General features: G+C 43.5%; 1 protein-coding gene across 1 annotated transcript in view; it reads left to right on the forward strand.

Annotated features, from left to right (window-relative positions):
• Window positions 1-7,830, forward strand: part of C1QTNF7 (C1q and TNF related 7) — a 130,341-nt gene extending 122,511 nt beyond the window's left edge. The window contains exon 3 of the mRNA XM_070757357.1: window positions 6,206-7,830. Coding sequence (XP_070613458.1) covers window positions 6,206-6,837 — 632 coding nt within the window. The 3' untranslated portion in view covers window positions 6,838-7,830. The remainder of the gene's footprint in view (window positions 1-6,205) is intronic.
• The last annotated feature ends 6,017 nt before the right edge of the window (window positions 7,831-13,847 follow it).

The raw sequence follows: 13,847 nt of genomic DNA on the forward strand, positions 1-13,847 counted from the left end.
TTAAAAATCCAGACCAGGCCTTTGACAAAGCCCATCCGGTTCCAACAGATGGATGGTTCTCTATTAGGCAGAGTTCCTGCTACGCTCCTGAGTTAGTGGAGCTGCGGATAGGCCGACACCATGAACTCTTGAGATTCATAGTCACCCCCAAGATGTCAGAAGCTGTCATGTTGGGCTTGGCCTGGCTGGACAAATGGACGCCCACCATCCAGAGGGTAGATACCACAAATCTTTCCTCCCCCTGGGTTCCAACCTTGTTCCAGAGACTGACAGGAGAAAACTCCCTCCCCAGGAGGAGCCAGATGGGGTTTTGGTAGTGGCCGTGATGAAGAAAGGAACACTTCCCGATCTCCAGAAGGTGCCTTTGGAATACAGAGACTTGGGAAAAGTTTTAAGTGAGGAAGATTGCAATGAACTGCCCCCTCACAGACCCACTGACTGCACTATAGAATTTGAACCAGGGGTCACTCTCCCAAAACCTAGAATGTACGCAATGTCACCGAAAGAATTGGGAGAACTGAGAAATTACATAGACACCAACTTAAAAAGGGGATTCATCCAGCCTGCTAATTCCAGGTCAGCAGCCCCAGTTCTCTTTAAGGAGAAGAAGGATGGAGGAGTGTGTCTTGTGGTGGACTACCAAAATTTGATCTTTGTGTGCGTGCAGAACACATATCCCCCCCCCTCATGAAGGACTTGCTTAATCATCTAGCCAAGGGGAAGTATTTTACCAAACTAGACTTAAGGGAGGCGTATTACCACATCCAAATAAAGGAGGGGGACGAGTGGAAAACCGGTTTTAACTGCCCATTAGGAAGTTTCCAATTTCAGGTGATGCCATTTGGCTTAAAAGGAGCCCCTGCTGTATTCATGCAATACATAAATGAAGTTCTACATGACCACCTCTACAAATGAGTTCTTGTGTACTTAGATGACATTCTTATCTACAGCCAGAATCTCCCTGATCACATCAAATTGGTGAGGCAAGTTTTGAAGAAACTTTTGGCTGCTAAGCTCTATGTAAAGCTTTCCAAATGCGAATTTCACCAAGCATCAGTAGACTATTTGGGATACTGCATATCTAGCGAAGGCATAGAAATGGACCCGGCTAAAGTGAAGGCTGTGTTACATTGGCAGGCCCCCCCGCACATGCAAACAATGACAGTTTCTTAGGCTTTGCAAATTTCTACCAGCAGTTCATTCCAGATTTTGCTGAGGTTGCCTTGCCCCTAACTGAACTACTGAAGAGCGGGTCAGTCCCTACTAAGCCCAGATCATCTTAGCCAATCAAGTGGATGATGGAATACCAAAAAGCATTTGAAAAGCTCAAGAGACTTTTTTCAAAGGAGCCAATCCTGCAACATCCTGATCCTGAATGGAAGTTTGTAATCCAGTCAGACACCAGCAACATGGCAATAGCTGCAGTGTTGTTACAAGACAATGGAAAAGGACAGTTACTGCCTTTTGCATACTTTTCCAAGAAGCTAACCCCCACTGAGAGGAGGTGGGCCATTTGGGAGAAGGAAGCATTTACTGTACATAAAGCACCAGGAACATTGAGGCAATTTCTAGAAGGCGGAATCATTCCTTTCAAAGTGTGGACTGACCACAAAAATCTCAAAGCATTAAAGACTCCTTGGAGGCTCTCTCCAAGGCAATTATGATGGGCCCAATACTTCAGATGTTTCAATTTTACACTGAAACATATCCCAGTGGGGAAGAATCTCATTGTCGACATTCTGTCACGTAAACTACAGTACAACAACAAGAGAGAGGAAGAAGTATACCCGATCAGTCCATGCCTCTCCCCGCATCCTGAAAGTGAGGAGAAAGCTGTGCCCATCCTTACCCAAGACCAACCGAGGAGACAGGCACCACCAGAAAAAGGGGAGTGGGAGAAAAAATTGAAAACAGCTTTGCCCACTGACCCGTAGTTCAACAACCACAAAGAAATCCTAACACTGCGTGAAGGGTTGGCTTGGAAGGGAACCAAACTGTATGTGTCTGCCAGCCTGCGATTAGATATTCTCCAACGGAGTCATGACTCCAGATTAGGGGGTCATTTCAGATTCCTGAAAACATTGCACCTGGCGTGGAGGCAGTTCTGGTGGCCCAGCATGAGAGCAGAAGTTGAAGATTATGTAAAAAGTTGTGCCACTTGCACCACCAGAAAGCATAGGCCTGGAAGACCCCCTGGATTGCTGCAACAAGGAGCCAGCCCTGGGAATAAATAGCTATGGACTTCATAGCAGAACACCTTGAGAGCAAGGGAAACACTGTTATATGGACTGTTATTGATTTATTCTCCAAACAAGCCCATTTCATCACTCGTTCAGGGCTACCCACTGGCAGACACTTGGCTAAGTTATTCCTAAACCACATTTACAGGTTGCATGGAGTCCCCCGTAGGATCATATCAGATAGGGGGTCCAATTCACTGCCAGATTCTGGAGAGAATTTGTTCGCACCATTGGTTCTACCCAAGGACTTAGTTCTGCGTTCCACCCTTCCACAAATGGAGAGAGCTAACGCCCTAATGGAACAATTACCTTAGATGTTATGTGAGTTACCAGCAGAATGATTGGGCTGAATTGTTGCCTTTCGCAGAAGTCGCTTACACACACATCACGGGACTAACTCCTTTCCAGGTTATCGGTGGTCGATATTTCGTTCCCATGCCGGAACTACCTACAGAACCTCCCTCGTCCATCACATTAGTGGAGTGGATGGAGAAACTGAAGAGAGGATGGGAGGACACCAAGAAGGCGCTGGCAGAGGCAGAGCAAGCCTACAAGTTTAAGTTTAAGTTTAATCGGATTTGTATGCCGCCCCTCTCCGCAGACTCGGGGCGGCTCACAGCAATAGCAATACAATGTAAGACAAATCCAATATTTAAATTAATTTTTAAAAAAAACACCACAAATTAAAACCAATCATACACACTACAAGAAGCAAGCAGATAAACACCAATCTCCCCAATCCCCTTTTAGACTGGGAGATAAGGTTTTCCTATCTACCAAATACATTCGGTTGAGACTGCCTAACTAAAAGCTAGGTCCAAAATTTCTGGGGCCTTTCCGAATTGTGAAAGCAATCAACCCTGTCATGGTGCAGCTTGCATTGCCAAGAATCCTAGGGAGGATCCACCTTGTATTTCATTGCAGTCTGCTTAAGCCGGTAATCGGGTCCAACGTTAGGCCACACACATTGCCGCCCCCTTCCCCTGTAGTGACCCAGGGGGAATCCTACTACAAAGTGAAAAAAATATTGGATTCCCGCATTTTTAGGGGAAATTTACAGTACCTAATTCATTGGAAGGGAGGCTACCTGGGTGTCGGAGGCTACCTGGGTGAAGAGTTGGGATGTCAAGGCTGATAGGTTAGTCAAGCAGTTCCATGAGAATTACCTGAATAAGCCAAGGGTTCCTGGAGGGTGGGGGTAGGATGTTTGGAAACGGTACCACCCTGATGATTTACTCTATCATTCCAGGAGATGGAGTTTGTGGAAGGGGGGCTGCTGGTCAAGGTCCTGACACAGCAGCTGATTCCTAGGTGATTGAACCAGTGAAGAAACCAGCCCTCCCTTTCCCAGATTGGTCCACGTGATTGCACTTGTCGGTGTGGGTTTGTGTAAATGAACTTTAACTTAGTAGAGAACAGAAGTGAACCTCAATTGCTGGTATTTCCAGCCACGAATCCAAAATGCCTTTGTTAATAAATAGAATCTCCTGTGAGAGCACAGCAGTGGGTTGTGATTTATTTCTCAGATGCTACTTGGTTCGCTGACAATATGAAACAGAAATATTTCATTCTCATAAGCCACTATTCTTATTCTTGGGACTCTAAATGACTCAATCACATTTTTTGTGCTCTCTGATCTTTTTTCTTCCCAGCAGTTTATGTAATCAGAATAATTTCCTGGAGTGTGTTCAATAGAAAGCTAGAAATCCCCCCCCCCATTTATCCTGATTTTTCCATTATTGCTATTCATTGGAGCATAACATGTACTCTCACAAACCTAAAGTAGATTCCTACTTACATATACCCACAGCAATCAGAAGACATCTTGTAACTCATACTTTCTGACATATACTTTAGTATTTCTATTTCTAATAATCCTAATCCACATCCTTTTATATATTCATCTACAAGTAATCCTTTCTTAATGGTGGCAATTAGGGTCAGCAACAAATAACTCAGTCATAAAGTGCATTGTCATAAGACTGCATCAATTTACTGTGATAGTTGTAAAAGTACCAGTTGCCATCATTAGGCAAATCACACATAATTATAGTGTTTTGTGGTCATGTGACCACAATTTGCAAATTCCTGCTGCCCTCCTGATTGACTTTGCATGATAATAACTGGCAGTAAAGATCGCAAATGATGATCATGTGACTATGGAATGCTGCAATGTTACAGTTGCAAGGTCACCAAGTGCCCAAATTGCAATTAGATTATTCTGAGGATGCAAGCTTGAGGACCCATTGTAAGTCTCTGCCATTTAGCCCCATTATAACTTTGAATGGTTGCTGAACATGTGGTAGTTCAACGAAGATTACATGCACTCCACAAATTACATCTTTTCATCACTCAATGACTCAATCACTTTTAATCACAAGCTATCTCTTTTTCTTTCTTGAATGCTCTTCATCAGTGCATGCTCTTTTCTCTTTTTCTCTTTACTTTTCTCGTGTTCTACATCACCATCTTCCATATGCTGTGGGTCTCCTCAAGATGGTTGTTGGAGGTTTTGGTCTCCTTTGTCTATTACAGCATTTATCAGTCTAGACATTATACTAAAATACCATTATGGTTCTCAAGTATGGAGGCAATAACCTTTCCGAATATATTAAGCCTTGAGAAAATGCTAAAATATTCACAGGTACTAGACAAAGAAACAAATTTGAAGTCACTAACTCAATTAAAAGAGGAAGGAATCAAAATAGATTGGTGGCCCTATAACCAAATAAAATCCAGATTACGGACTGATATAGAAAAATATGGAATCCAGAAAAGCGACATACCATTAGACAAAATATTATTAGGTCCAAATAAAAAACCAATTACTAACATATATAAAATACTAGTAGAACATCAAAATGTACAAGAAATTGTCAAAGGCAACATGATAGCCTGAGCTAAAAATATTGGCTATACAATTCACCTAGATCAATGGGAAAAAATGTGGCATATAAAATTACCAGATCCACCTCATACAAAGAAAACACAATCAAAATGTTCTATAGGTGGCATATGCCCCCAACAAGGTTAGCCAAAATATACGCTAACCTTAAACCCAACTGTTGGAAATGTGGAGAGAAACAGGGTTCTTATTTCCACTTGTGGTGGACCTGTACACAAGTTAAGGGAATTTGGCACAAACTTCAAAAATGGATAAAAGAAATAATTGACATTAAATTAGAAATGAAACCTGAAATATTTTTGCTTGGTATTATTGAAAAATAGATGAAAAAGGAACCATATTATTTGACTCAACACCTAATAACAGCAATAAGAATAACCATAGCCCAATTTTGGAAAAATGAAGCAAGCAATGCCAAACAAACAGAATTTAATTTTAAAAATATTGGACTGCGCAGAAGCAGACAAACTAATATTGGAGCTAAAACAACAAGAAAACTCAAAATATTACCAGATGTGGAAAGACTTTTACATATGGTTGAATAAAAAAAACCTAATTACTAGTAGGGCTGCGTGACAAAGAAATGTACTAAATTAAAACATGCTAAAGAATTAAATATAATCTTTCTTCTTTTTTTTGTTCTCAATATAATATATTTTTACAAGTTATAGAGTAATAATTTAAAATGTAGTATTATAAACTATAAATTATATGTTATAAATAAAACCAATGGTTTAAATACTAAGAATATAAAAGAAGGCTGTCGACAAGTCAGCCACAGGAGGGGAGGGGATGTATATTACATACTTGTCTTCAAATTGCTTGTTTGTATTATGTATTGTTTAGTTGTAGATTAATTGTTCATTTTAATTGTCTATTGTTTATATGTAAATAAAAAAGCTTTTTTAAAAATATCAGTCTAGACTTCTACACAATGTCTTCAGTAAAAGAGAGAAGTGTACCTACTGGAACCAAATGCACCATTTCTTGCCAAAGAGGATTATTATTTTGTGTTTAATAGTACTATATAACATGGTTAAAATGGTTTCCTTTCTCTTAGGTATAAGAGGAAAGATGGGTCCTGCAGGACAAACTGGAGACAAAGGAGACCAAGGGCAGCCTGGCAAAAGAGGGCCTACAGGATTAGTAGGAGGTAAAGGTGACATGGGACCTCTTGGTCCAGCAGGACCAAAAGGGGAGAAAGGAGAAAGAGGAAAAACAGGTTCACCGGGAATCTGTAAATGTGGGCAAATCATACTGAGATCAGCTTTCTCTGTTGGTATTACTACAAGTTACCCAGAAGAAAGATTGCCAATCATATTTAACAAAGTTCTTTTTAATGAAGGGGGACATTATAATCCTTCAACAGGAAAGTTCATCTGTGCCATCCCAGGGATTTATTATTTCTCCTATGATATTACACTGGCAAACAAACACCTTGCCATTGGTCTAGTTCATAATGGAAAGTTCCGGATAAAGACATTTGATGCTAACACAGGAAACCATGACGTGGCATCTGGGTCAACTGTGATTTATCTTCAGCCTGAGGATGAGGTGTGGCTTGAAATCTTCTACACTGACCAAAATGGCCTTTTTTCTGATCCCACTTGGGCAGACAGTCTTTTTTCAGGATTTCTCTTATATGTAGATACTGATTATCTTGATGCTTTGTCAGATGAAGATGACCTGTGATGGAGATGGCCCCATATTTCTAAATGAACAAAAGGCAGTGGACAGAATCCACCCTTCCTTCTTAATAAAAGTGATGCATTTGTCTGTAATTTTGCTCTTGTCAAATGCCCCAAAGTAAAATACTTATTTACAAATATAACTTTAATGATTGTCTATTTCTTTTTTAGAATCCAAGAAATTAAAAAAAAACCTGTTGAGATTTGTTCCTAACTGGGAGAGCCAATCAGAGCATGGTTAGTCAATGAATCTTGTCTGGTGACTCAGTCATCCAATCAAAGTGAAGTGTTGACTGAGCATGTCCAGAAACTGAGGAACAAGGGCGTGGTTTAGTCAGTTCTCCATTATACTTTGTTGTGAAAACATCTCTTGCCATGCAGTATGTGAAAGATCAGGTGGTACTGTAGAAATCTTTTGTTATGCTTATAAAAGGTTATTTGAATCAGCAAAATGCAGTCATTTGTGAAGCTTCTGATTTATTTTGCTATGCTGATTGCAACAAAAACCAAGTTTAATAGTATTTTAATACAATTAAACATAATATTTTAGACAATAGATTGTGAATGACAGGAGTTACTGGTTGAACAATAATTATTATAAAAATGTAGATGTCAATAGTAAAGATTTTATTTTTTAAAAAAGAGGTAAGTCTGGGGCAATAAGACATGTTATTATAATTACCTTTTCGAATGATTTCATCCCAATCCTAATAGAAAAAATGAATATATCAATTTCTGTAGACATTTAAGTCAAACCATTAATTAATCAAATTCTGTATTAGCAATTCTAGAGTTGGTGAATACCTCTGGAGATTTCCATATTTATTCCCCCCATATTTCTTCTTTGTGGAAATGAATTTTTACTGGTTAATTGTTCTTTTAAGTAATTTCTCTTTAGTTATAGATTGCTTCTCTCCTTGATTTGATCTCCTTTTCTTTGTAAAAGCCCCTCAAATTGAATTGAATTAAACTGAAATTAAATTGAAATTAACTCTCACCCCACCAGCCCTGTGGTTTTCATTAATTCCTCATACTGCTGCTCAAAAAGTGAATGATGTTTTGGGGATTTGATCCATTTAGCACCATATATTACCCTGAAGACTTTTTCCGAATAAATGCTTAGATAATCAACATTTCCCTTGCAATGAAACACTATTCTCTTCCTCCATAACCAGGGGTGGGCAGCAGGCAGGACGGGGTGGAACACAGTTCCACCAGCGGCAATAAAGATACATGCACAGCTCCAGCTGATCAGCGGCAGTCACTTCCTGGATTACTGGTCTCGGCTTGGCTCTCCTTTTTTCTCCTGCTGCTGCTGCTGCTACGTCTGTGCTCCTTGCTTTTATCCTCTTTCCTCCTTCCTGTCCTCGGACGAGCTTCCCTCTAGCCTCACATGGCCGGCTCCCCTCCAGCCTCACCTCCCGCCTGAGGTGCAAGCAGAAGGTGTGAGTGGAAGCGGCGCTGGAAGCATTTATGCTTCTGACAGCACCCGATCGCCTAGCTACCCAGCTTGAGGTGGTGTGTGTGACCCAGGGAAGACAGTGCGGGAAATGCGAAGCAAATTGTCACCACAGCAAATGACACTGGTAAAGTTGTAAGTTGAGGATTTAACAGTTCACTTGAACAATGATGATCATTCAAGCCACTCCCATCTGATCACATGGCCGGCAAGCCACTCCTACCCAGTCACATGACCATTAAGCTACACCCACAAAATAAGCCACAACCCACAGTGTGGCAGCAAAAATTTTGGCTGACCATTACTGCCCATAACTACTTTTAAAAATAAAGTAGATTTTTCTTTCTCAAGAGCTATATTAAAATCTATGTAAATTTTCTCTGAAAATGAAATGTTGCCTTTATAAATAACATCATTTTGAATGATCCGACCTTTCAACATCAATCATCTTCATCTCACTTCATTATTTGCTTTTCTTGGCTAATTACAACTCAATATTCTCATTTTTTCTGATCATTTTTCTTGTTACCCTGTATTTATATTTATTGCGCAAGTAATTATATTGCAATTACAGTGGTACCTCGAGATACGAGTTTAATTCGTTCCGGACCTGGGCTCTTAAGTCGAGCAGCTCTTATCTCGAATGACTTTTCCCCATAGGAATTAATGTAAATAATTTTAATTGGTTCCAGCCCTCAAAAAACTCACAAAGTTAGTCTAAATTATGCAGAAAGACATGTTTTTAATGAAGAAATGTACATGTACATATAAATGAATAATGAATGGGTGAATGAATGAATGGATGGAGGGTGGGAAGGAAGGAAGGAAAGAGGGAAGGGACAGGAACAGAGGAAGGAAGCAAGGAAACTTATGAAAGGGGAGAGTAAGAGAGGAATGAGTGAAGGGAGGGAGGGAGGGAAGAAGGTGGTAAGGAGAAAGAAAAGAAGAAATAGAGGAAGGGAAGGTAAAAGAGAGAAAGAAAAAGAGCAAGAAAGAAAGAAAGAAAGAAAGGAAGGAAGGGGGAAGGGACAGGAACAGAGGAAGGAAGCAAGGAAACTTATGAAAGGGGAGAGTAAGAGAGGAATGAGTGAAGGGAGGGAGGGAGGGAAGAAGGTGGGAAGGAGAAAGAAAAGAAGAAATACAGGAAGGGAAGGTAAAAGAGAAAGAAAAAGAGCAAGAAAGAAAGGGGGAAGGGACAGGAACAGAGGAAGGAAGCAAGGAAACTTATGAAAGGGGAGAGTAAGAGAGGAATGAGTGAAGGGAGGGAGGGAGGGAAGAAGGTGGGAAGGAGAAAGAAAAGAAGAAATAGAGGAAGGGAAGGTAAAAGAGAGAAAGGAAAAGAGCAAGAAAGAAAGAAAGGGGGAAGGGACAGGAACAGAGGAAGGAAGCAAGGAAACTTATGAAAGGGGAGATTAAGAGAGGAATGAGTGAAGGGAGGGAGGGAGGGAAGAAGGTGGGAAGGAGAAAGAAAAGAAGAAATAGAGGAAGGGAAGGTAAAAGAGAGAAAGAAAAGAGAAGAAAGAAAGAAAGAAAGAAAGAAAGAAAGAAAGAAAGAAAGGGGGAAGGGACAGGAACAGAGGAAGGAAGCAAGGAAACTTATGAAAGGGGAGAGTAAGAGAGGAATGAGTGAAGGGAGGGAGGGAAGAAGGTGGGAAGGAGAAAGAAAAGAAGAAATAGAGGAAGGGAAGGTAAAAGAGAAAAAGAAAAAGAGCAAGAAAGAAAGCAAGAAAGAAAGAAAGAAAGAAAGAAAGAAAGGGGAAGGGACAGGAACAGAGGAAGGAAGCAAGGAAACTTAGGAAAGGGGAGAGTAAGAGATGAATGAGTGAAGGGAGGGAGGGAGGGAAGAACGTGGGAAGGAGAAAGAAAAGAAGAAATAGAGGAAGGGAAGGTAAAAGAGAGAAAGAAAAAGAGAGAAAGAAAGAAAGAAAGAAAGGGGGAAGGGACAGGAACAGAGGAAGGAAGCAAGGAAACTTATGAAAGGGGAGAGTAAGAGAGGAATGAGTGAAGGGAGGGAGGGAAGAAGGTGGGAAGGAGAAAGAAAAAAAGAAATAGAGGAAGGGAAGGTAAAAGAGAAAAAGAAAAAGAGCAAGAAAGAAAGAAAGAAAGAAAGAAAGGGGGAAGGGACAGGAACAGAGGAAGGAAGCAAGGAAACTTATGAAAGGGGAGAGTAAGAGAGGAATGAGTGAAGGGAGGGAGGGAGGGAAGAAGGTGGGAAGGAGAAAGAAAAGAAGAAATAGAGGAAGGGAAGGTAAAAGAGAGAAAGAAAAAGAGAAAGAAAGAAAGAAAGAAAGAAAGGGGGAAGGGACAGGAACAGAGGAAGGAAGCAAGGAAACTTATGAAAGGGGAGAGTAAGAGAGGAATGAGTGAAGGGAGGGAGGGAGGGAGGGAAGAAGGTGGGAAGGAGAAAGAAAAGAAGAAATAGAGGAAGGGAAGGTAAAAGAGAGAAAGGAAAAGAGCAAGAAAGAAAGAAAGAAAGAAAGAAAGAAAGGGGGAAGGGACAGGAACAGAGGAAGGAAGCAAGGAAACTTATGAAAGGGGAGAGTAAGAGAGGAATGAGTGAAGGGAGGGAGGGAGGGAAGAAGGTGGGAAGGAGAAAGAAAAGAAGAAATAGAGGAAGGGAAGGTAAAAGAGAGAAAGAAAAAGAGAAAGAAAGAAAGAAAGGGGGAAGGGACAGGAACAGAGGAAGGAAGCAAGGAAACTTATGAAAGGGGAGAGTAAGAGAGGAATGAGTGAAGGGAGGGAGGGAGGGAAGAAGGTGGGAAGGAGAAAGAAAAGAAGAAATAGAGGAAGGGAAGGTAAAAGAGAGAAAGGAAAAGAGCAAGAAAGAAAGAAAGAAAGAAAGGGGGAAGGGACAGGAACAGAGGAAGGAAGCAAGGAAACTTATGAAAGGGGAGAGTAAGAGAGGAATGAGTGAAGGGAGGGAGGGAGGGAAGAAGGTGGGAAGGAGAAAGAAAAGAAGAAATAGAGGAAGGGAAGGTAAAAGAGAGAAAGAAAAAGAGAAAGAAAGAAAGGGGGAAGGGACAGGAACAGAGGAAGGAAGGAAGGAAACTTATGAAAGGGGAGAGTAAGAGAGGAATGAGTGAAGGGAGGGAGGGAGGGAAGAAGGTTGGAAGGAGAAAGAAAAGAAGAAATAGAGGAAGGGAAGGTAAAAGAGAAAAAGAAAAAGAGCAAGAAAGAAAGAAAGAAAGAAAGAAAGAAAGAAAGGGGGAAGGGACAGGAACAGAGGAAGGAAGCAAGGAAACTTATGAAAGGGGAGAGTAAGAGAGGAATGAGTGAAGGGAGGGAGGGAGGGAAGAACGTGGGAAGGAGAAAGAAAAGAAGAAATAGAGGAAGGGAAGGTAAAAGAGAGAAAGAGAAAGAAAAAGAGAAAGAAAGAAAGAAAGAAAGAAAGAAAGAAAGAAAGGGGAAGGGACAGGAACAGAGGAAGGAAGCAAGGAAACTTATGAAAGGGGAGAGTAAGAGAGGAATGAGTGAAGGGAGGGAGGGAGGGAAGAAGGTGGGAAGTAGAAAGAAAAGAAGAAATAGAGGAAGGGAAGGGAAGGTAAAAGAGAAAAAGAGCAAGAAAGAAAGAAAGAAAGAAAGAAAGGGAGAAGGGACAGGAACAGAGGAAGGAAGCAAGGAAACTTATGAAAGGGGAGAGTAAGAGGAATGAGTGAAGGGAGGGAGGGAGGGAGGGAAGAAGGTGTGAAGGAGATAGAAAAGAAGAAATAGAGGAAGGGAAGGTAAAAGAGAGAAAGAAAAAGAGAAAGAAAGAAAGAAAGGGGGAAGGGACAGGAACAGAGGAAGGAAGCAAGGAAACTTATGAAAGGGGAGAGTAAGAGAGGAATGAGTGAAGGGAGGGAGGGAAGGAAGAAGGTGGGAAGGAGAAAGAAAAGAAGAAATAGAGGAAGGGAAAGTAAAAGAGAGAAAGAAAAAGAGCAAGAAAGAAAGAAAGAAAGAAAGAAAGGGGGAAGGGACAGGAACAGAGGAAGGAAGCAAGGAAACCTATGAAAGGGGAGAGTAAGAGAGGAATGAGTGAAGGGAGGGTGGGAGGGAAGAAGGTGGGAAGGAAAAAGAAAAGAAGAAATAGAGGAAGTGAAGGTAAAAGAGAGAAAGAAAAAGAGCAAGAAAGAAAGCAAGAAAGAAAGGCAACTTCAAAGAAAGGCTCACTGAGCATCTCTCACTCTCTCTCTCTTTCTAGCCCTCTCTTTCTCTCTCTCCCCCCTCTCTCTTTCTCTGAGGGGCGCATCAGCGGATTCCGAAGCACAGGGAAGGGCTTAAGCCGCCCCCTTTTCCCTTCCCCATGGGAGCAAACATGCTTTGCACCTTCCTAACTACCTCCCCCCCAGCCAAACTCCCAAAGCATGTTTGCTGCCACACGATTTAGCCAGGACAGGAGCGAAGTAACGTGGTGGGGGCTTGCCAGCACCCACGAAACCGCTGCTTATGCCGGGCGGCTCGCCTGGAATGCCAGCAATGCCGTCAGAGGGGCGCGTCAGCGGCGGGAGCCGGACCCGGCCACCGCCCCCCCCCCCCACGTAGAAGCCAAGCACCCCCCAGCCAAGCCTGGTGGCAAGCTCGCCCCCAACCCCCGAGATCGAGCGCACGAAGAGGCATCTCTCGCCTTCTGCCGCTGGCCGCCCGCTCTCTTTCGCCCAGCGCTGCTTTGGAAGGCGCGACGGGAAGAAGGAAAGCGGTAGTGCTGCCCAGCGCTCCGGCGTTGTCCGGGCTTCTCCCGCCACGCGCAGCCCAGCAGGGGCGGAGGAAGGCGAATGCGGCTTGGAAGCTGGGAGGGGGGAGGGGGGCGGAAGAGCTAAGTGGCCAAAGACGTTCCGCCCCCCTCCCAGCTTCCAAGCCGCATTCGCCTTCCTCCGCCGCCGCCAGCCGCGGTTCCGAGTTGGGGGGTGGGGGGGTGGGTGCTGGCAAGCCCCCCAGGTCGGCTGCAGTCTTTTAAAACAGCCCCGCCGCTTCTCAGCTGACTCCTGAAGCGCGGAAGTTCGCCTTTGGCTTCAGGAGTCAGCGGAGAAGCAGCCGGCCTGGGGGGCTCGGGGGCTTCCCCCCGAGCCCCCCAGGCCAGCTGCCACGTTTTAAAACACCCGCGCCGCTTCGCAGCTGTCTCCTGAAGCCGAACGCGGAAGTTAGCGTTCGGCTTCAGGAGACAGCTGCGAAGCGGCGCGCGTGTTTTAAAAGGTTGCAGCTGGCCTGGGGGGCTTGCCAGCACCCCCCGAGCCCCCCAGGCCGGCTGCAACCTTTTAAAACACGCGGGATACGAGCGCCAAGGAGCTGTCTCCTGAAGCCGAACGCGGAAGTTAGCGTTCGGCTTCAGGAGACAGCTGCGAAGCGGCGCGCGTGTTTTAAAAGGTTGCAGCTGGCCTGGGGGGCTTGCCAGCACCCCCCGAGCCCCCCAGGCCGGCTGCAACCTTTTAAAACACGCGGGATACGAGCGCCAAGGAGCTGTCTCCTGAAGCCGAACGCGGAAGTTAGCGTTCGGCTTCAGGAGACAGCTGCGAAGCGGCGCGCGTGTTTTAAAAGGTTGCAGCCGGCCTGGGGGGCTTGCCAGCACCCCCCGAGCCCCC

Source organism: Erythrolamprus reginae, chromosome 7 (assembly GCF_031021105.1).
Source record: "Erythrolamprus reginae isolate rEryReg1 chromosome 7, rEryReg1.hap1, whole genome shotgun sequence".
Classification (NCBI taxonomy): domain Eukaryota; kingdom Metazoa; phylum Chordata; class Lepidosauria; order Squamata; family Dipsadidae; genus Erythrolamprus; species Erythrolamprus reginae.